At 34.5% G+C, this 24,945-nt stretch overlaps 1 protein-coding gene across 23 annotated transcripts in view; it reads right to left on the bottom strand.

Annotated features, from left to right (window-relative positions):
• Positions 1-24,945, bottom strand: part of LOC117337344 — a 73,670-nt gene that overhangs the window by 38,250 nt on the left and 10,475 nt on the right. For 21 of the 23 annotated variants that reach the window (XM_033898276.1, XM_033898275.1, XM_033898281.1 and 18 more), the window contains 8 exons: positions 15,824-15,882; positions 13,617-13,634; positions 10,981-11,016; positions 5,070-5,141; positions 4,635-4,682; positions 2,655-2,711; positions 396-440; positions 118-186 (listed from right to left, as the gene is read on the bottom strand). In XM_033898276.1, coding sequence (XP_033754167.1) covers positions 118-186; positions 396-440; positions 2,655-2,711; positions 4,635-4,682; positions 5,070-5,141; positions 10,981-11,016; positions 13,617-13,634; positions 15,824-15,826 — 348 coding nt within the window. In that variant the 5' untranslated portion in view covers positions 15,827-15,882. The remainder of the gene's footprint in view (positions 1-117; positions 187-395; positions 441-2,654; positions 2,712-4,634; positions 4,683-5,069; positions 5,142-10,980; positions 11,017-13,616; positions 13,635-15,823; positions 15,883-24,945) is intronic. The other 2 variants (XM_033898283.1, XM_033898279.1) reach the window with 2 other exon arrangements.

The following is a 24,945-nucleotide window of genomic DNA, read 5'->3' as shown; positions in this document are numbered from 1 at the left end:
AAAACGTTCGTTTTCAAATTGACGGAATCGAAATATGGATGTATATAGATACGTCCCTGATAAATCAATCAACACAAACCCGGGCTGTATAAAGTGTCAAGTAAGTTATTGACTTACGTCATAGTATTGGTAACCCCTCGGGTTGATGGGTGGTCCTGCAGGAGCTGGGGAGAATCCATCATAACCCTACAAGTAGAAAATCATCTCATATATACAACAGTAATGTATGTCTTATGTCTTAATTAATGATTAATAATAAAAAAAATGATTTCATCATGATCTTACGATAAGTGAAATTTATTACAGTTTTTTTATTATTGCCTTTTTGATTGTTTATATTATAAGAACGAGTAGATGATGATACATTTTCGTCACTGTACTCCATACATACATACCCTGCGTGGTGACCTCGGAGAGTGATGTGGGGATCGGTTTGGTTCCTAGGACGAACAACACATCAAAATAAAATACACGACATATTGTAATGTATGGAAGTATTATCTTCCATTAAAGCTAACAGGCCCGTTAATAACTACATTTATGTACGTAAAAATGTACGAATAAGCACCCAATACTGTGAAATCCTTCCGTTTATATACATAAAGCATTAGCGAAGTGTTACTTATATTGAATAACTTTAAACATAAAACTGAAAATAGTCATCAAGACAAAGGGTATTATCTTGTAAAACTCAATCTTGAATAGATTTTGTTATAAACTGGATCTGACTGGCCCTAGACTTAGCGACTTGTCGGTAGAGACTGGTCAAACTACTATATCATATACATATTACAGATCAAAATTGGCTGTGTAATTTCCATTTTATCCTGTACAAATGAACTATTTTTAAAGTTATAATGTCTCGTATGTAGCCTGTATGTATGTGTGAGGTCGTATGTATCCTGTATGTGTGAGGTCGTATGTACCCTGTATGTGTGGGGTCGTATGTATCATGTATGTGTGAGGTCGTATGTATCCTGTATGTGTGTGGTCGTATGTATCCTGTATGTGTGAGGTCGTATGTATTCTGTATGTGTGAGGTCGTATGTACCCTGTATGTGTGAGGTCGTATGTAGCCTGTATGTGTGGGGTCGTATGCATTCTGTATGTGTGAGGTCGTATGTATCCTGTATGTGTGAGGTCGTATGTATCATGTGTGTGTGAGGTCGTATGTATTATGTATGTGTGAGGTCGTATGTAACCTGTATGTGTGAGGTCGTATGTACCCTGTATGTGTGAGGTCGTATGTATCCTGTATGTGTGAGGTCGTATGTATTCTGTATGTGTGAGGTCGTATGTACCCTGTATGTGTGAGGTCGTTTGTAGCCTGTATGTGTGAGGTCGTATGCATTCTGTATGTGTGAGGTCGTATGTATCCTGTATGTTTGAGGTCGTATATGTACCCTGTATGTGTGACGTCGTATGTACCCTGTATGTGTGAGGTCGTATTTATCCTGTATGTTTGAGGTCGTATATGTACCCTGTATGTGTGAGGTCGTATGTATCCTGTATGTGTGAGGTCGTATGTACCCTGTATGTGTGAGGTCGTATGTACCCTGTATGTGTGAGGTCGTATGTATCTGTATGTGTGAGGTCGTATGTACCATGTATGTTTGAGGTCGTATATGTACCTTGTATGTGTGAGGTCGTATGTATCCTGTATGTGTGAGGTCGTATGTACCCTGTATGTGTGAGGTCGTATGTACCCTGTATGTGTAAGGTCGTATGTACCCTGTATGTGTGAGGTCGTATGTATCCTGTATGTGTGAGGTCGTATTTATCCTGTATGTTTGAGGTCGTATATGTACCCTGTATGTGTGACGTCGTATGTACCCTGTATGTGTGACGTCGTATGTACCCTGTATATGTGAGGTCGTATGTACCCTGAATGTATTATATAGTAATACATGTATATGTGAGTTGTATAGCTACAAGAAATAATGTGTCCATGACTGTTGACCTGTATCATTTGTTTCTGGAAGAGAAGCATGTATACTGCGTGTGAGTACATGTTAGCATACACATTATGATGGACATCAATTTGGTGACCTTGAACTTAGAACTCCTGAATATAAAAATATATAATATCTATGGTCTTGTTAAGAAGAATATGTATGCTGAGGTGTTTCTACCTGATTAACAAAACACTTTTGTTACAGTGCAATGCAAAGACGAATTTTAGATCAACCTGTCCCTTTTTAATGGGATATACATGTAATAGATCATATGATTTATTGGTAGAATCACAGTATGATGTCTTCATATAACTCTGTATCACCGAAATATGACGATGAAATAAAGAAGTGACAAGAAGTTACATATAATGAGAAAGAAAATACACTTTTAAGCAGAGAGAGAAAAAGCAGCAAAAAGACAACAGTTTGATATATTACATGTACGTCAATCCCTGTAAAAAGGGGGAAGGGGCAAGACCAAATCGCTACTTTATAAAACATACAAAACTTCATTACTTCGAGAGTAAAACACAACAAGACCAAATCGCTACTTTATAAAGAGTAAAACACAAAGAGATCAAAACAAGAAAAAAAAAATTCCCAACAGGTAGTAAATGACTTATAAACTCTCAGTACAGTTACCTACATGTACGTTACGGTGGAAATGCCAATACCGAACCAGTATGTCTGGATACTTACAACAAATAATGTCTCGCCTGGTTGTATTTGCTGTCTAGGAGGGCCTTCTTCGTACCTCTATAAAACACAAGTAATATCTCTAATCATGTCGGCTGATTGCTTTTAATATCTTTTTCCTATTCATATTATAAAAATATTTAACCGCCATCCTCCACTCAATTTCTCTATCATCCCGATTCGCACTCATTTGTCTGTTATTTGTTAATGTACATTAAATCTCACTAACTATACTGTACTGTAACACTTAGAATCTAAACGGGGGAAAATCGATATAGCTTTACGACGGAATTCTGCATTTTATCTTAAAACTTTATGAAATACGGTTTAAACTGACAACTAATGATATACAAAATTTATCAAAGTGATAAGGAATTTTAAGCATCTTAATTACCTTTGATGTTAATTTATAGAATGTACATTATCTTCCTTAATTTATTTTATACTTTTTGTGTTAATTTATAGAATATACATTATCTTCCTTGATTGATTTTTTACCCTTTGTGTTAATTTATAGAATGTAAATAATCTCTCTTGATTGATTTTTTACCTTTTGTGTTAATCTATGGAAGGCTCCTTATCGTCCTGGATTTATTATTTACCTTTGTTGATTTGTTATACATGTACCTTTTGTATGAATTTATAGAATGTACATTATCTTCCTTAATCTATTTTATACTTTTTGTGCTAGTTTATAGAATGTACATTATCTTCCTCAATTTATTTTATACTTTTTGTGTTAGTTTATAGAATGTACATTATCTTCCTTAATTTATTTTATACTTTTTGTGTTAGTTTATAGAATGTACATTATCTTCCTCAATTTATTTTATACATTTTGTGTTAGTTTATAGAATGTACATTATCTTCCTCAATTTATTTTATACTTTTTGTGTTAGTTTATAGAATGTACATTATCTTCCTTAATTTATTTTATACTTTTTGTGTTAGTTTATAGAATGTACATTATCTTCCCTAATTTATTTTATACTTTTTGTGTTAGTTTATAGAATGTACATTATCTTCCTCAATTTATTTTATACTTTTTGTGTTAGTTTATAGAATGTACATTATCTTCCTTAATTTATTTTTTACCTTTAGTGTTAATTTATAGAATGTATATTATCTTCCTTAATTTATTTTATACATTTTGTGTAAATTTATAGAATGTACATTATCTTCCTTGATTGATTTTTTTACCCTTTGTGTTAATTTATAGAATGTATATTATCTTCCTTAATTTATTTTATACATTTTGTGTAAATTTTTAGAATGAATATTATCTTGCTTGATTTATTTTAACATGTAGAAAAACTGAAGCGTAATGTAAAGGTTAGATTATTGGTGACTAAATAACAAATTTTAACGGTTATTTTATTCCCAGATTACTTCGTACGCTGTTAAAAGAAGCACTTCAACTTACATTTTATTTTGCTACTGATTGGACAATACAAGGCATAACAAGTTAACGATTTCGTTTAAAGAGCGGCGGTAGTGGGGCGAGGAAGGGGGTTGGGTGTTGAGTAAGGGGGGGGGGGGGGGTTACAAGGGTAAAAGACGAAACCGCAGCCCAGACCTAACCCAGGGAATAATATGAATATATTGTAAAAGAATTGTGTGAGAGCAGTCTGGTTAGATATTATATACAGCATTCGAGTGCATTCAAACTGGTCCGTTTCATTTTCTTTTGTGCTTTTGCTTATTTTATAAAAACAGCTTTAATGAATGTAGCTGTTTTTGATTACTGAATTATCATTTAACTCTACAAAAAATTGAACAGGCTAGAAAGTTGGAATGCAGCAAACAGACATCAAAAATACATGCCAAGCTGTCCTATGAAGCAGTATAAAATCCAGGGGCGGGGGTGCGAGGCCTGTCAATTTAACACAAGTGATTAAGTTTTTCGTCACCACTGTACGTATTTAGTTCACAGACCTCTCCCTTTCCTCCCCAGAACTATAACACGGTTAGATAAGTACTTACACGGTCTATATGTTCCCTCGGTGCCTCTCTGAAGTGCCGTTGATCCCCCTGTCAATCACATATAATTCATCTAGTCATACATTTATAAAGACAACGATTTGTATTTATTGCAAAATGTATATAGCATAAATCAATGCATAAGTAGGCTATATGGTGGTCCGTTTCTGATAAATATATTTATAAAACATTATAATCCTAATCCAATTATGCGAGTCCAAAATAAATCCTCAAGTGATTGTTTCAATTTCTTAATAAACAGAATATACATAATTAATATTACATTTCTTCAACATTATTATACTTTAACATACATAGAGTTGCTTCCCCTTAATCTAAGTTGCTGTATATGAACAGTCATAAAAATGTCTACAGTATATATAGAACAGTTTTATGTTATTTCTATCCCATGAAATGTTAGTAAGGTGGTATGCTTACACGTGGTGCGTCCGAGTAGTACCCGCCCCGTGGGGAGGAGTCGCCGTAGGTTGGTTGTCCGCGGGGGGACTTCTGTACAAATACACAGGACACAACATGACATAGATAGTTTGTACAAAGAACAACTTAGTAAATTTAATAACGTTATGCATGTAGGTACTAAGTACATGAATAGTGGATCGAGAGGAGACGCTTACCATTCAGAACACCTGGGTTTAGTCACCGTTTACTTTTTCAAGTGACTTAATGCAAATCGATATTTTGTAATATTTTACCCTCGCTTTACCATTTGTTGTTGTTTTATTCTTGTTAGAACAACAGTTTTGTTGTTCTTACATGGACGTCAGAGTGTTCGGCATAAAAACATTATATAAACAAAATACAAAATCTACAATAGCCAAGTAAAGATTGGTACACCCGAATCAAACAATGATGTCATCATCTAAAATAATGGAATTTATATAATATTTTCACGTGAACAGATATGGCGTTCCATATTGTCCCTTGTAATTGCTACAAGACTTACACATGTAAATAGAACAATTGGAAATGATTCAGTTAAAGTGTATATCAGGGTACACCGTACCGAGATGACGCTCGAGACCAACAGTATTTGATTACAAAAAGGAAGTTCAGAGAATCTAGTTCGGCTTAGATAAACATTTATGAAGGGTGATAATGCACCAATCCATATTTTAATCAATCTGTTTATGTTTTGCATACTGAATGATTTGATGGACATCAACAAGTTTACATCATATTGTGGATCCGTGTCACTCTCCAAATGATGTTTAAGTAAATGAAGCAGGTATACTATTCAAAAGGATATTCACATCTTGTGTCGTATTAACGAGACAACTATTTAATATTAATGAAAATTGTACAATTCAATTAGTTATCTCATATTTGTGATAATATGAAAAACTGACATTAGATAATTACAAGAAATAAGTCACTGGGCTTTCAGAGCTATGCTCGTGAATAGGTGTTCATCTTATCGCTAATAGGTGTATCTATCTATCTATCTAGTTTAAAGTGACATGTATATGATATAACATTTATATGAGTAGGATAACTGTTTTATTCATTCCGTATACTGCAATAATAAACAGGATATTTATAACACTTATAGTGGATTGTAATTATCACTTACATCGCGTACACAATAAAACTGAGGATAGGAGTAACTACAATAAAACTAGCGAATCCTGTCAACATAAGAGATCTCGTATCAAATATTGCTTTACACACCAATTTCAATCTGGAGGTAATATAAGTTTATGAAATGTTCTACGCTAAATGCTATTTAATGGGTCATACTCGTTCATTATATCCCTTGGATAGCTACGATACATACACATCCTATCCTCCACAGGTAGGGGTTATCCACGAGAGCCCATCATTTATCAACCCTACCCACACATTCTATCCTCTACGGATAGGGGTAATCCACGAGAGCCCGCCATTTATCAACCCTACCCACACATGTTATCCTCCACGGATAGGGGTTATCCACGAGAGCCAATCATTTATCAACCCTACCCACACATGCTATCCTCCACGGATAGGGGTAATCCACGAGAGCCCACCATTTATCAACCCTTCCTACACATTTTATCCTCCACGGATAGGGGTTATCCACGAGAGCCCACCATTTATCAACCCTACCCACACATTCTATCCTCCACGGATAGGGGTAATCCACGAGAGCCCACCATCTATCAACCCTACCCACACATTCTATCCTCCACGGATAGGGGTAATCCACGAGAGCCCACCATTTATCAACCCTACTTACACATGCTATCCTCCACGGGTAGGGTAATCCACGAGAGCCAATCATTTATCAACCTACCTACACGTGCTATCCTCAACGGGTAGGGGTATTCGACGAGAGCCCACCATTTATCAACCCTACCTACACATTCTATCCTCCACGGGTTAGGTAATCGACGACAGCCCACCATTTATCAACCCTACCTACACATGCTATCCTCCACGGGTAGGGGTTATCCACGAGAGCCAACCATTTATCAACCCTACCTACACATGCTATCCTCAACAAGTAGGGTAATCCACGAGAGCCAATCATTTATCAACCCTACTTACACATGCTATCCTCAACGGGTAGGGTAATCCACGAGAGTCAATCATTTATCAACCCTACTTACACATGCTATCCTCATCGGGTAGGGTAATCCACGAGAGCCCACCATTTATCAACCCTACTTACACATGCTATCCTCAACGGGTAGGGGTTATCCACGACAGCCCACCATTTATCAACCCTACCTACACATTCTATCCTCCACGGATAGGGGTTATCCACGACAGCCCACCATTTATCAACCCTACCTACACATGCTATCCTCCACGGATAGGGGTTATCCACGAGAGCCCACTATTTATCAACCCTACCTACACATGCTATCCTCCACGGGTAGGGGTTATCCACGAGAGCCAACCATTTATCAACCTTACCTACACATGCTATCCTCAACGGGTAGGGTAATCCACGAGAGCCAATCATTTATCAACCCTACTTACACATGCTATCCTCAACGGGTAGGGTAATCCACGAGAGCCAATCATTTATCAACCCTACTTACACATGCTATCCTCAACGGGTAGGGTAATCCACGAGAGCTAATCATTTATCAACCCTATCTACACATGCTATCCTCAACGGGTAGGGGTATTCGACGAGAGCCCGTCATTCCTCCATTGGTAGAGGTAATCGTCGAGAGCCCACCATATATCACCAATACCTACATATGCTCCCCTCTATGGGTAGGGATAATCATTTATCAACCTACCTACGTAATACGTTTGACACGGAGTACGTGTCCACAAGAATATATCTCAACTCAAAAATACATCAATCAGCGTTTCGTATTGTTAAGTCTTATTTGTTTTATTCATGTCCTACTACATAAATTTTCCTGTTGTCACATTAAAATATACAACATATCCAGAACTTTATTATTAGCAATTGGACAACAACCAGCGAGCCTAAAGATTTTTTTGTGAATATTTCATTCAGGAACTGTAAAATCAGCTGACATATACTAAATACCAGGTATAGTGTCTAAAGACAGATAGTTTTAAAATACCTATACAGGACTGATAAGCCACGTGGACCACGAAAACAGAGCTTGGTGAGATATTACCCCCTGTTACCTATTACACGTGCAGGGTATCACGGATGTATCCGATTAGATTAATAAAACGTGTATTTGGCTACAAGAAAACTGACACCAGTTTAGACAGTTATTTCGCTAACTGGGAAAACGTGCGCTAGCACAAATAATCTTAGTATATCTATTTCATTGATTGATTGAAAGGTCGCGTACTCTTGTCATCCTGTTTCATTTAAAAGTTATACATGTAAAAAGTAGATACGTTAAGTGTTTATCACCAAGGGCAAGGTAAAATATTTAATATTCTTCACTGTAATTAGTTCACTTAACAGGATTAACAGCGCGTATCTAATAGCGTGGCCATGGCGACGACTGATCAACAGGGTACCTACAGTCGACACCCCCTGGCAGATACATGTAATTACTTAATAATTATATATATATGTCTCTACTTATATATAGCCATGTCTGTAAGAGTATATCAATCTTTTATCGTAACTAGTGATATCGTATAACTACACACCCCGTGGGTTGCTTACACTTACTGAATCAGAACGAGTCGTAGGAGTGTGTACAATCCTTTGAGATTGCTTGTTGGTAGTCACTGTTGGTGAACTTTAAGTCCTCCAGGTATGACCTTACTCTACACATGCTTTCAAGGTTATTTAAAAAGATATTTTGACATTTGTTAAGACATACCTGATTTCATCTCTAGACACTTTGAGTTTCTAGTAGAAATCACAATTCATTGCTATGCCGAAACTGCTGTATGATGCAGGTTTCTATTTATCATAACTTAATCTAAAACTGAATTTACACTTAACCGCCAATATAGTATTATACATATTCGTATATTATTACCCCAAATATAGTATTATACATATTCGTATATTATCACCCCCAATATAGTATTATACATATTTGTATATTATCACCCCCAATACAGTATTATACATATTTGTATATTATCACCCCCAATACAGTATTATACATATTTGTATATTATCACCCCCAATATAGTATTATACATATTTGTATATTATCACCCCCAATATAGTATTATACATATTTGTATATTATCACCCCCAATATAGTATTATACATATTTGTATATTATCACCCCCAATATAGTATTATACATATTTGTATATTATCACCCCCAATATAGTATTATACATATTTGTATATTATCACCCCCAATATAGTATTATACATATTTGTATATTATCACCCCCAATATAGTATTATACATATTTGTATATTATCACCCCCAATATAGTATTATACATATTTGTATATTATCACCCCCAATATAGTATTATACATATTTGTATATTATCACCCCCAATATAGTATTATACATATTTGTATATTATCACCCCCAATATAGTATTATACATATTTGTATATTATTATCCCCAATATAGTATTATACATATTTGTATATTATTATCCCTAACATAGTATTATACATATTTGTATATTATTATCCCTAACATAGTATTAAATCTAGAAGCAACATTGAGAATATGTCGTACTCTGTATATTATCTTGGCATCGGCGTTAAAACACTTGTGTGCGATCATTTGATTACAGCCATGTGTATCGCCGATGTTATCCGTTCTATTACCACATGTATATATTTGGAGTACTGCCCGGTATTGTGTGACCTGTTGTAACCCTCACAGATACCATAACACAATTTTCAGTCCAAGATGCATTTTAAGGACATCTACATAAAATCCCAATCAAAACGCTAACTAAATTCAAATAAATCATATAGTATCAAAATATTGAATGTTAGCAAGACTTTTATTATTGAATACAGGTACATAATTTCTGACATATACTCTTTTGTAAGGCCCTGCCAAAACAGACAAAGACATCCACCGAACTGTTATAACTTGCTGCCTTTGCTAACCGCTGTGTAAGCATGAAGGCTGTAGCCGTATAATCCATTGTGGAGTTTATTATTCTACAGAGATGATGTGTTCACAAGTGTCAATGTACTTTGTTATACTGTATTGGAACGAGTCAAATCCTACCCGATTTAATTAAAGTAAGTGTTAAGTTAATGTATTTTACAGGTTATGCTGAAGTGTCTGTTAATGGGACCTATTGGGAAAAGATTATTGCTGTTCAAAGTAATTAAAACTTTATAAACTGTTACACATGGATATGACCTCATAAAGCACTTTATAACTTATCCAGAAACAGATCCCTGAAATGAAAATATAAACCCAGAAAACCCATGATACAACATAGTAGATAATTCGTTTTATTGGACGAGATCTTCTTCCTAAACAATGACATGAAGATTATTGGTTTTATTGTACGAGGTCTTCCCTAAACAAAGACATGAAGATTATTGGTTTTATTGGACGAGATTTTCCCTAAACAAAGATATGTAGATTATTGGTTCTATTGTACGATATCCTCTCTTAACACATGATGTAGATAGATGCTATTGGGCAGATACCACGGGTGACACCGGGATTGAGTAATAAGTAATAATAGACATAAATCACCATGAGCATAATTAAGATGAATTATTATCACGAATAACAAAAAAAAACACAATGTATCAACTAAGTTTAACAGTTTGACATTAAGACGGGTCCTTTTATCTCGGTTTTGGGTTTAGACTTTGTCATCATTCTTTGTTAACACTGTAATATTGCTCCCTATTCTCCTTACCAGGCGTATCGAGGATATATATGCGTGGTATGTTTATTAAGCAGTAAGACTATGATTTCATCTTGTATACTTACCTTGTAATCATTTTTGTATGTCGTCTGCTGGTAGTACTGAAAAAATAATAAGGCAACCTTGTAAACTACATACAAGTAAGACGTGAAGACTTCAAAAGCCAATTAAAATACTTAAAATACATTATATATATTAAAATGATTAAAATACCTTTGCGTTTGGTCGCCTTTTATGTACATGTTGTCAATCAATTGAAGTTACAGATTGACATAATTAACTTTTTGGAATTTTCATTGTACCAAGTCCAGAAAGTTTTCATTTTAAAAAGGCAGATTTACATTCTCAATACGTAGGAGATGGTAACATGTATAATGAGTTAATTCTACCAGCTAAACACCAATATACTAGCACGCTTTAAACATAATATGCAGTATCTCACTAACAGCATGCATAATAGGAAGACATGTTAGAGCTGAACACGTAACCAGCTATACCTAATCACATTTCGTGTTAAGGCATACTATACATGTTACCTGACACATATCATTTTAAATTCCAGTGAAAATGTAACAGACCACATGTATTAAAGTTCGCCGTGTATTGTGTTTTAGTAATAATGGACATTATTCATGATACAACATAATTAAGATGCATTTTGTCATCACAGAACCAAAGACTCACGACTAACTACAGATATTTGATGGATTCTGAGAACTTAAAAGGCAAAAATGACCAATCGTAAATCTAATACACAAAATATTATTAAATAAATCAAACACTGGCAAAGTTCTCTTATCTATTTATTCATTTATTTCTACGCAAGGTGCTGTGATTTTGCGTTTCATAAATAACGTGGAAGATTGATAATATCATTCAGTTGAAAATGATCCATACAGTGCTGTAACCCTATTGTTTTCTAAATTGACACGCTATTGTTAGAAATGCGTAAATGTTGTATTACCCAGTCACCACAAGATCCATGTAAGCATGACTACATTAAGCCCTCAATCTATGCAAATATGACATCAATACAAAAATAAGCAAACTACATGGCTTAATGTTAGCATCTATACATGCAATATGGATTTATTTTGATGTCGATATGCATGATTCTCTTAGCAATTGTCGATGTGAATTGATAGAAACAGGTTCAACGGAAACACTTCATTTTTCTTTGCTGTATACAACATAGTTGTCGAGTATTTTGTAAAGTGATGCGTCATAAGCCTCTCATTCCACTTTCCTGTTCAATACATTATCACGAACTACTTTGATCATCTACATCTGCTAGTATGTCTACTTACTGGGTGATTCTGTGTGTTTAATCATCAGTGGTCATATTGATAAAATGTTACATGTCCCCCACAACCTATAACAATTGTGTCATTCACATTGTCGGGTAAGTTTTACTAAAAATATATGATGGATTAATTTGAAATTTGTACAAATCATAGAGATTAATCCTTATCCTATGCTTTATCATATTATGTAATATTACAAATATATTATATTGTATCATATTACAATTAAAATTTGGTCATCTCCAGTGAAACAAAAGGATGTCAGGATTTGTTTTTAACAATGGTAACATGTAAAGTAAAAGCGTAAGATACATCACTGTGTACACTGTATATACACAATAGATGCGATTAAAGAAGCTGGATTGTATGTAGCTTTTCTTAATGGGACGTCAGGCCTCGCAATTTGCCCTTTTATAAAAAAAAAAAAAAAAAAAATTGATACATATTGTTAATGTGTTGTTGGTTGTGGAGGAGGTTCAATTAAGCCTTACTAATACACATGTCATATAGCATAGACAGTTTAGTAGTCTCTAAATTATGTGGTGTGGCATTGAGGAAAGCGAGGAAAGGGGGGCGATATATCAAGATAGTAACAAAAATGCATATAAAGACACACGGGATTAGTAATGTATCTATATCTAGACCAATAATGACAAGCATGTTTAATACCTTAAACCAATTGTCAAGGTTTTATCCACAATACGTTCGTCTTCCTTACATACATATATGTAGGCAAAATGTGAATTCCTAAACCTACATCAATGTAGGTTAAATGTGAATTCCTTTACATACATATATGTAGGTAAAATGTGAATTCCTAAACCAACATCTATGTAGGTAAAATGTGAATTCCTTTACTTACATCAATGTAGGTAAAATGTGAATTCCTTTACTTACATCAATGTAGGTAAACTATGAATTCCTTTACTTACATCAATGTAGGTAAAATGTGAATTCCTTTACATACACATATGTAGGTAAAATGTGAATTCCTTTACTTACGTATATGTAGATAAGATGTGAATTCCTAAACCTACATGTATGTAGGTAAAATGTGAATTCATTTACATGCATATATGTAGGTAAAATGTGAATTCCTAAACCTACATCCATGTAGGTAAAATGTTAACTTTCATTATAGTTTACAATGCAATGCCTGAAAGTACATATATGTATGTTAATAACAGACAGTATGGGTGTTAAACATACAACTGATAATTAGGAGATATTAGTGGTAGTTCCCAGGAGAATATGACATCAAACTACTAGTACTGATAATTAGGATATATTAGTGATAGTTCCCAGGAGAATATGACATCAAACTACAGGTATTGATAATGAAGATACAACATGGATGTGTAAGGAGGCAGCGTAACAATTATACACAGTATACTTGCCTGTGAGAACATGTTGTCCTGTAACATTTGGAATCAAACAATCATTTGGAATAAATCAATAAAATGAAAAAATATCTTCAAACAATTGATTTTTTGGTAAATAGTGATAACTATATAAAAAATGCCATTGTTGTGTTATCCACCGTGAGAGTATAGACATGATTGGTTTGAATTTCCAAATAAAACAAAACTGTCGGCAGCAGTTGCAGAAGTATAACTTATGTCTCCATTTCATCCACCACATGCATTGTCTATGTACCTCGTGTTTTAGCATTTTTCGATTTCAATATTGAAAGATAATTCTGCCATTCTGATTTCTCAAAAAAAAAAACGAAAAAAAAAAAAAAAAAAAAAAAAAAAAAAACGCACTAGTGACGTCATAAATACTATTGCTTGATAAAGTAATTACATTCCATACATATGATAAATAATACCATCTATCTAACAAAAATGAATTTTCGGTGATGTAACACCCTGGTGAACCCTAGAGAAGTATGCAATGATATGATCCATGATGTATTCCACATGTTATATAACCCCTAATTCACACGTCCTAAAAGTAAAGCTGCGTCTATGACGTAACATTTGCTGTGTACCTATTTCGCTGTATCTATGACGTAACATTTGCTGTGTACCTATTTTGCTGTATCAGTTTATTTGTCCTAGAGACAATATTATATATTCAAACGCATCACTGTTAATGTTGTCCTTCGTTATAATTATAAGCACCTTAACTTCGACACTAAATTCTCCTCTTTTTCCCTATTTACAATATTGTACGTGCTCAATAAGCATTTAATTTGAAAGTACACATTATTCTCTGTATGACGACGGCCCTTTCAGGTCACTCGCATAATGGGTGAGGTCACGTGATTGGTAGATGCAGCAACATCAATACCGTTAAAAATTTTTTTTTTTTTTTTTTTTTTTTTATTTTTTTGTAAAGTGCAACCTCTAAATCACTTTTGTCAAAGATATTTCTGTAATCATTGGAAAGTGTATATCAATATTCATTTAAAAAGTCCTATACATCTGATTGATTTTAAAGATTCCCTTCAAAAATGTTGATTTATTGTAGAGGAGGCCCAACTACGGCGTTTTTGGCTTTAAAACTTTCCCCTTAGTTTTTCACAGAAATCATTTAGGTAAATTCAGGAAAATCCTCCGTCGTTGACAATGACAGTCGATCGCGGCTTCGATCAGGAATGCGGTGACAAAGTGAAAGTAGAATTTGTATGCGTAACTTGCCATTTTTCGTAAAACGCTATTCATAGCTGGTATTATTTGATGTTGCTGTACTATATATCATCATATATCAACATAAAAAAAAATAATAATAATACTGAGTAATACCAAAGTAGCCTTCGTGTCAGTCAGTACAGACACAACGAGGAGCCAGTAAACAATGTAACGTCATCGGAATGTTGAAGTTGCAACAAAGTACAACAATGTATATTTTACATGAATACACTAATGAGCAACAGAATGTAGGACAACATTAATAGTGATGCGAAGCTCTAAAATATCACAATCTAGCACATCGGTTGGTAAGAGACCTACCCTGTTCACCTTCATACCTAGCATGTTCTGCAACGAAAATATACACTTACACGAAATTAAAAGCTACCGTGGGACTGCATTTGCTGATTCGTTATTAAACAACGTATGACAAGTTATGTTCAAAACGACATTGCTTATTTACCATGGATAATAATGTTCATCATATGCATTCAAGGAAATGCTCTGATAGTAAATAATTACAAACAGGGCTACACAGAGTGATAAGCGGTGGTCATAATACTAGATTTCATATTAGGGTTAACAAATATTATATTTGTCGTGGTTCCGTCTGGATGATAGTGTTTGCTAACGGCTATTCTTGTTACTTAGTATTTCCGGGAAATTGCAATCATATATTCTCGTCTCGAGTTTTACTTATTTCCATATTAAACTTGATAGTATCATCCCTGGCTTTACACCAGTTCTTGTTGATAACACTACTTTTTATAACCTTCATTGTTTCCTTTGTTTTCTGTCTGATTTAAACAATAGCAATACTAGTGATAAATCATTAGATTTCATGCCTGAAATCTGAGGCACGAAAAAAGCAAACTCAAATCTAATAGAAATAATGCTCTGAAAGTCTACATCTACGGATCACAAAACAATTTGTATTACAGTTCACATAAAAGTTAAATAATACTTACCATTTCTGACACTTTTCATGAATACTTCCTATAGGAACGGTGTTTTGGTGGGTTGAAACCTGAAACAATACATTCTTCCGTAAGCAATGCTGTATGTAATGTATTCAATGTAGTGCACCAGAACAGTATAGACACTTACATCATGGCGAGGACATTACAGGTACCATGGATTATAGTATCATCTTCAAATATATAAACCATGTAACCTTTTGTGTAACATCTAGGACCACTGGTCATCTCTACACCCATTCCAACAAGCAATGTATATTATATAAATACACAAAGATCACTTTAAGTCATCAAACGGTGCCGAATCGCACCTGATCCCCAAATGACACGCGGACGTTGTAATGATACTGGACAGAGCAATCTGCTTCATTTCCTTGGCAAGCATGTTAAACATTTCAATTTTTATCTAGGTCAACAGTAGGCATTGGTATTACGCGATTTCGAAAAACATGGGTCCGGACAAATGAAAAACAGAACATAACAGCGAAGCATAAGGATAACATATATATATATATATGTATGATTTAAATGTATAGCAAACTTTGGAATATAAATAAAAGAATGTTGCCAGAACCTATTTTTATATACGTGATACAATTTCAAAAATATTTCACTTTTATATTACTATATTAAGCTGCTATATGACGATATTAAAGTGTTACATGACTATATTAAACTGTTATATGACTATATCAAAGTGTTGTATGACGATATTACAATATTGCAATATGAATAAAGATATATCAAACTGAAATGGCATCTCGTGAATAAAACAAAACTGTGATTATGAATATAGAAATGGCTTTAAAGATTATCGTTGTAATTTATACGAACAACTTGGACAAGGATTCCATATCGTCGGATCAATCCCAAAAATGTTATATTTCACACCAACAACAACCTTGGACTCATTTATGAGCACTGGAAAACATCAATTATTTAATACTACTCAGAATCTCTTTTATACAGCTTAAACGTTATCATTTTCCAACAGCATGTATAACATATAACATGATTATGTGGCTGTAGACCTGCTATTATATTAATTCACTAACTTGGTTACTTTGTGGTCGCTCTGTTGACCCGAAAACTAGGAATTTATCCACGTAACACCAGAGACACATTGCAAGATATGTCTTAATGTATTTACAGAATGCATAGTTTGGTATAAAGTTAATATCAATAAACAAACCCGCGTGAGTAACATAGTAACTGGTTTGTGGAACCTGTAAACTAAGCTAAATGAGATTGCTCAAATAATCAGTCTTAGTTATATATTCATAGTCACTAGCGTATCGGGTTAACACAGACAAAACCTTTAAATGTGAAATGCTCATTTCCCAATAATGCGGCGACATTTAGATAATACCATACGATCGATCTACCTTTCTACAAGTGTTAGCTCTGCGTTTGATCCTCACATTATAATTGTCTCAAACATGAATACTAAGTTAGATCTGTCGTTTCTTGTTCAATTACATGTTGTCGATATCTTACTTTTGGGGGAGGGGGGTGTGTGATTTATACTCGCAGAAAAGTGGACATATGAACTTTTACTATTGCTTTGCTGTTATACAATGTTATCAGAGGTACAAACTTGTTTTCTGGTATCACAAAACAAGCTTAAAGCAAATATTTAAACAGTTTCAAACTTTGTTAACAATTAAAGCGATGGTAAAGACAATTGGGGATTCAAAGCGATGGTCTGCCTGATCTTTAACATTTCATAAAACCTAGATAATATCACAATATAATTTCGTTCTTTTCAATTATGTCTTACTTATCAAGTACACTTTACTTGTATGCTCAAAAGATTGGACATATTAATCCGAGATTGTTCATGTGCCCATTGACATTGTGTTCATTGATCAATTAATATAGCTAGATTAGGCTAAACGGTAGTTGTAAAAGTATTTAGGAAACCATGCCAGATTACCAGAAAAAAAGTGTACTAATCTATCACAATAGGGTTTCTATATATAATTAAACATTTCAAATCAAGGCTAAACAAGTGCCTTTTAGGACTAATACAACCATATTGTATATCAACTACTTGGAACAGTATTAATCTAGAATAATTCATAACAACGATTAATGTAGTGAATGCTACCCATGTAACACCGCATATGGTCCACCCTACATTCATATGGCAAAATGATATAGTATTTTGATCACTTGCCTAGCTAATGTTTAGAAATTGTCTAGATCTATTTGTGGTTAGTCTATATTTTCGTAGAGAGTTTTAACAAATTAACAATCAAAGGAGACTGAAGTTACACCAACAAACACCTGATTAATAGGTAGGGTAATAGTTTCCGGCTAATCCAGTAGGATGTGTCCTGTCAAAGTAATGATGAAGTAAAGCCCTTTGTTTCACGAGAACATTTTCAATAGAAGTATTGATTTATTAAGGTATAAATAATTTTTCCAGTACTGAATCATAATAATAGCATGTAAACAGTACGAGAAGGTGATGTAGGTATACCGCATATTCACCAAAGTCCTTAACCCATCAGTTTCCATGAGGAACGAATGCTCCTGCCTCTGGTGTAAAGTATGCTCCTACTGAAGGAGACGTAGCAGTCGTGAGGTCAACGAAGTCACGTTTATTACGGGGTTTGGTAGCAAATAGTAAGATATTAAAACGTCTTAACAGCATGAGAAAGAAAATCGTGTTATACAAGATGAAAACGCCTTCCATAACGTAATACGATATGGGGATTCGGTTTTATTGTCGTAATAGTAACGACATCGAGTCTTAGTTAAAGTCTGAACGTCCTAATTAACATAACTGCTATAAAATCCCATTTCCATTGATAGCCAGGTAACTAGGTGCTTTCCTCGGTTTAAACCGATTGTTATATGTATGCATTATTGTTATATTTATATGAGGAAGAGAAGTAATATAAATTGCAATTGTATGATGTAGTAGTAGTTTTTTAACATTTTCTTATACACTCAAAAAAAATTAAATTATGATGACAGACAATGAGTCATACATACATTATGTAGAGTTAATGTTCTCATTCATTGTACCGTTTGTTCCTTATCTATTCCATTTCAGAGTCACGGTACCCCTATCATTATTTTACCTTAGTACATTATTCTGACTATAATTAGGTATTACAGAGCGTGATACCAGCCTGACAACACCTTGTTTAGTGTAGAATTACATTGTGTCAACAACTAACGCTATGTATCATCGTTTTCGGTAGACAAATTCACAATACTGTCCAAACATTGGACAAAGATCAGAACTATTTTACACCATGCTATGCAACAAATCATTATACAAGTATATTGTAGATAATGGTAACTATATACGATGTGACTTCTACAAAAAGTCGTGGTATTTGTATTCACTAAAACAGTAAGTGTCCCAGGAATGGTGGTATAGATATACAGCCAAGGGATTTTATCTAATTCGTCAGGCATAGCCGGTGTTGTCAATGCCACGCTTCTTGTCGCCTTGTCAGGGTTATACGGACGACTGCGCGGCTTATCAATATTACATGTCTTTAGATAGCACGGAGCTATTGACATTACGCTAGGTTGAAATAAAGACAAAATCATGACTTTGATACTTACAGAAGAAATTGCTGTGACTTTCTTATCAATATTTCCAATTTCAATAGTAGTCAGATTGCCGATCGATTTCGGTGTCCGATCAGCGCATTATGGTGCTTTTTGTTCCTTAGATTCTGTACAGATTAACGGGTAACTGAGAGAAAAGTGGTAAATCCCTCACCACGCGACGACATACAAGCTGTTGTGAGACATTCGTGCTATCATCCACCGGTAACTAGGACCGTGCCTTTAACAATTCGCTTTCATTGACTTCAGGCGCACCTCGTCGCCAATTCATTTACGTATATGTATATATAGAACCATATCTTCAGCTTGACACTGTGTGTCCGAGTTGTCCTTTTTTTGAATTTCTAAAAGTGTATGTATCGATTACTATATAGCTTTAAATGAACATAGGAATGTTAGTTTGAGTATGATTCGCCTGTACACGTTTTTTACCATTGTTTTGTAGATCACCTCGTTTTTCACCTCGAAGTGTTAGAGAAATAGCCAGGTAAGTTTACCGAGTTACCAATACACTGGGTAAATACATTAACACGAATGTGAAGTTTAACGAGGATTCCCTCTTTGAACGCGATGTGTAAGTTCTAAACGAAACATCTAATGTTTAGATGACGGATTTGTGTTCAAAGCTTGAACCTATCAATGTATTTTCGTTGACATGTTTCTTTGAAGACTGTGGTACTAGTTGTTACATTCCGTATGGTAAGTAATGTCACTGGCGGGCCAGTGCAAAGTACTTTCAAACGGTTCCAGAGTAAAACACGTGAAATTGTGAAGAAATACTCTCTGATAAAGCTCATACACCTCAATATTTAACATCAAAACATGGTTGATTTAAAGTAAAACATTTACTTTACATTAAAAACTCAATTGATTTTTATTGCTGCTATCTAAATTAGAAACACTTGAACTTGCATATAAACGGTATTCCATTAATCTTTATTGCAATAATTAGCTAACTTGAAAAAGCAATTTTATTTCCATTTAAAATACTTACGTAACTGGTACACATAGAAATTTAAATTGGCGGTTGTATGAAAAGAAAGAATTTTATTTCTAAGGACTGGAAGACTATATAGGCCGGTTATATATCATGTATAACATCCATCGAAACTCACCCGAAGGTATGAGTATTAAACACAGAACATAGATTACAAGAAATTTATTCTCCGGACAAATGTTGACCACACAACTAAGGACCAAGGGGTTTGTATATAGTGAGGTCCGAGTACCATTTACAGTACGCGCCATGGAGGTAAATCAACACAGTCAGTGTTTGTGATACAGAAAGCATGTTACGCCGTGGTTCATATAAATTGGATACCAAATGTCATAAATCGCACGAAACCAATTAAAAAATGCGACATGCTACCTTCCCAAAGTTAATGAGAAAATGAAAAGTCGACTTAAAATGAAAGGTAGACAACACCATGTTCCACATGACGGACATGACAGCGATCATAGAAAGTATATCACGAGTATTTACCACAACATCCTTCATGTGAAGTTACAGAATTCTAGGAAATATTTTTTCTAGACATGTTATTTAAACACCTTGATTAACTATTAATTGATTAGGAATATTATTAGGCATACAATCCCCAGATTCCGTGCAGACATGCAAATGTAACGATCACAGTACTTCTGGGAACAAAAAATAACACATGTTTATCCGAAAATAAAAGGTGTGAGAATTGCTAACTCCACACACTTGGTTCGCCCTTTACATATCCTATACAAAACTTTACAATGACTTTCTAATTACTGGATTCAAATCCGACCTAAATCTAAAAGTAAGTTAATCCGCATTAAAATACTGGGTTAAAGATAATGCGTAAAGGTACACATGTATAATGTATAGTCCGCTTAGGTACCGGATTAGTGAGTAGCTACATACTACCCTCCTTATGGGTACAGCATAGAGCTTATCGATGTAAATGGGACAAAATAAACCAATAACGATGAAAATGGCTCATAGAAGATGTAAATAGTTCAAAAAATGTGTAATAGCCACAGCAGGGGCAATAGCTTCTAGAGAGTGTAATAGCTCCCGTAAGGTGTAAATAGTTCCAAGAAAGGTGCAAATAGCTCCCAGAAGATGTGATAACTCAATGGCGGTTTAATAGCTCCCAGCAGGTGTAAATACTTCCTAGAAGATGTAGTAGCTCCAAGAAATTGAAATAACTCCCAAACGGTTTAAATATCTCCCAGCAGGTGCGAAGAACAACCAAACAGGTCACAATAGTTTTCCCTAGAAGGTCCATCTATCTAGTAGACATATATTGTCTGTCTCCTTAGTGGTAAACTACCATTAGCTACACTTACAGCGTCTGCAGTAATAATACCTCAGTAGGTACATATGTTACTGACATCAAAGTTTAGATAGGTTAGATACGAAATGGTGGGAATGTACTTGATTTTCACATTACAGTGTTAACAGCAATCGTAACATGTGTCCTTTTTTTGATTGTTTTCTTGACACCAATGTCCCTGTGTCCCTCAGGGTATGTCAAATAACATTTAATCAAACAAGTTTAACAACAAGTAGACTTACATTCCAAACACTGCCATAAATATAAATCACCTTTTGGATCTTTGGTGAATGGTTATAGCTAATATTGCTCACGTGGCCTTCATTTCGTTGAACAACCTTGCCACATTGTTGTTACACCCAGAAAACTTAAGGTCAATGGTACAACATCAGGGAACCAAATTTAAACATAATCTATACATAACCTTCGCATTCTCATATCTGGTCTATTCAAGACATGAAGTCATCGAGTGCATGTGTACCTATCGTCTTTCAGATGTAAATGAGACTATATAATTTAGGTGGTTGTAAGCATATCCGCCATACTTTCATATATTTTTTCTTAAGCAAGCTGCTAACCAAAACAATGATACATGCATTTTAGATCCTTATACGAATTTATTTTAACACTTTATTTCCTTGGAAGACTAAAAGTAGAATAATGTCTTTCATGTCTGGTAACAAATCTATCTTGGAATAACAGGCAAATTATCACAGATTATAGAAAAGAACATCTCTTTATAGATGTATAGTACATATCTGTAGAGATGTATAGTCCATATCTGTATAAATGCATAGTACATATCTATAGATATAAAGTACATAATAATCTGTGTAGATTAACAGTACTTACTGTATAGCTGTATAATACATATCTATAAAGTATTTTAAAAAATCCCTTAATTGAATGAATTTATCAACAGGATTCTGCTCTCAGCTGCTGATATATATAAATAAGTCCTAACCCAGTTATTGATCTAAATCCTTCACATTTTTAAAACAACAACAGAGACCCTTGCAATATTAAAAATAAAAATTACAATGACCAACAACATAACACTAGACCTTCTCCCAATAGCTGGCAACCTGACAGACAACCGGCGATCTAGCGCGTTTCTTTAAAGAGCAAATTGTTTTTAATTTTCTCATTGTTAATATTGATCATCCATGGCGTTCAGAAGTCGATATTATTTCCAACGTCAATCTGACGATGTGAGAAACAATAAATATTCCTTCTAACGAAAATTTGTAGCGTATACAATGTATACTGCTTTGATTTGTCCTGTTGGAGGCATCATTTATATTATACAGAGGCAATATACTGTTAAAATATGCATAGTAACTGAACAATGAGCCCCCACCTGCGTACATGAGGCTCCTTGTCAGTACTCAAGTGTTGCTAATGTTCGATGTAAAGCACAAATCTTAGTACTTTTAACCATACTATCATAAACAACAGTTAAGTTTAGGAATTCCATTAAATCTGTATTTAATTTACATTTCAAAGAATGAGAATGATGCATAGTGATGTTACAAAGCTACTTTCGGAAAACCAGTACTAATCCCTGTCTCTCGTCGATCATGTGGCTGTCTGTGGAATAGCCTACCAAGACTCTGTGCCCTGTCAATCTCTATAACGACTCAAGAAAATTGTAAAACAAATCAATATATTATTTGTGGCCCTGGAGGTTAATGGATTACACGCGAGAGATTAGGTTGGTTGCTATTTGAAGTCCTAGTATCTTACAACAGTTTTGCTTGGTGATCGACCCTCCTCTGAGCTAGAACTAACAACGTACTACACCATCACCACAAGACAAATAGGCTCATGTCAAACACCTGAAGAGGTTTCCGTTTAATCTTATCTATCTGTCTACTGTGGACGTATTTACTATGAACTTTAAGTGGGTACAACCGTCAGCTTACTTTCTTTAGTTTTAAATACCAGTTCCATAGCTCCCACCAGCATTCATTAAACAGAGACCAAATCACAATCATAACGTTATTTAAACTCACGATAAACCTGTTTATGTCTATGTTACGATACAAATACTAAACATGTGATTTCAGCTGACCTATTCAAGTATAAATGTAACAGTCTGTGTCTAACAATGATAAAACCGTATTAGTATTGTGTGAATATGTAACATACCACTTAGCGGGGCTAACAGTGACCAGTAGGTACATTTTCTTGTCTAGATTAATTTACCTGGTAACCATAACAATACACGGACTAATAGTCTTGTTTCATTTGTATATCGTAGCCAAGGTCAACCAGTTCTTACTTATAGAACTACACAACAGTCTTTTGTCGTTTCTGGAATGCTATATTGGCCTCCATGTTTTAAAGTTGGAAATGAAGAATTAAAGACAATTATCATGGGACAAAAAAGTTTGGAACAGGTTTCTGTTTACTCTAATAGAATTCTGTTGTAAATTATCTAACTCTCCTTTAAACATTTAACTTAATTTGTTACTAAATTTACTACCATATGCTTATAGAAAAATACAATGTCGTCAATTTCAGAGGACTAGACACATCATAGTGTGAAACATAAAACGTTGTCAAGCACAGAGGAACTAACACATAATAGTGTAAAATATTCTAACGTAATATACATATAAAGCGGTGAAACATTGTTAGACGAAGCCAACCTTGTGGAAGGGTTAGAAAAATACTCTAAACTCCTAAGTAAACGAGAATATATTAATGTCATAACCACAAAATAAACTTGTTAAATGCATTCTTAGAGCAACAAATCACTGAACTGAAGCGATTTAAACGTCGGCGAAGCTCCAATTGAGCGATTAATATCAAATTTGTATGGAAACATGTTTGGAAGAGTAACGTTTGTAAACAAGCTAATCATTTAATTGTATTTTAAACATTCGGGTTGGGACCGTTCCTATCCAGGGACTTGTCGTGTTGCTGTGTGAAGCCAAACAAAATGTCAGGACCCATTAAATATACGAGGACAAAGCAGTCTGTCTTCACACAGGTTAAGACGAGTCAACCATTAACCTTGAAGCTACACAACTTTCTAAAATCGCTGTCAACACATTCATTTTTTTCAAGACTCCAGTAATTTTTATTAATCTACTGTGTCTATAATCGGTGTACCTATTTTAGGTCATTGTCCATTCATTGACTTTATCTGAATTGTTTGTCAACCCGTCTTAATTTGCGTTGTTGACAGGTTTTGTATTACGA

Source organism: Pecten maximus, chromosome 11, assembly GCF_902652985.1.
Source record: "Pecten maximus chromosome 11, xPecMax1.1, whole genome shotgun sequence".
Classification (NCBI taxonomy): domain Eukaryota; kingdom Metazoa; phylum Mollusca; class Bivalvia; order Pectinida; family Pectinidae; genus Pecten; species Pecten maximus.
Note: the sequence above shows the minus strand (reverse complement) of the source record. Positions and strands in the feature narration are given on the sequence as shown.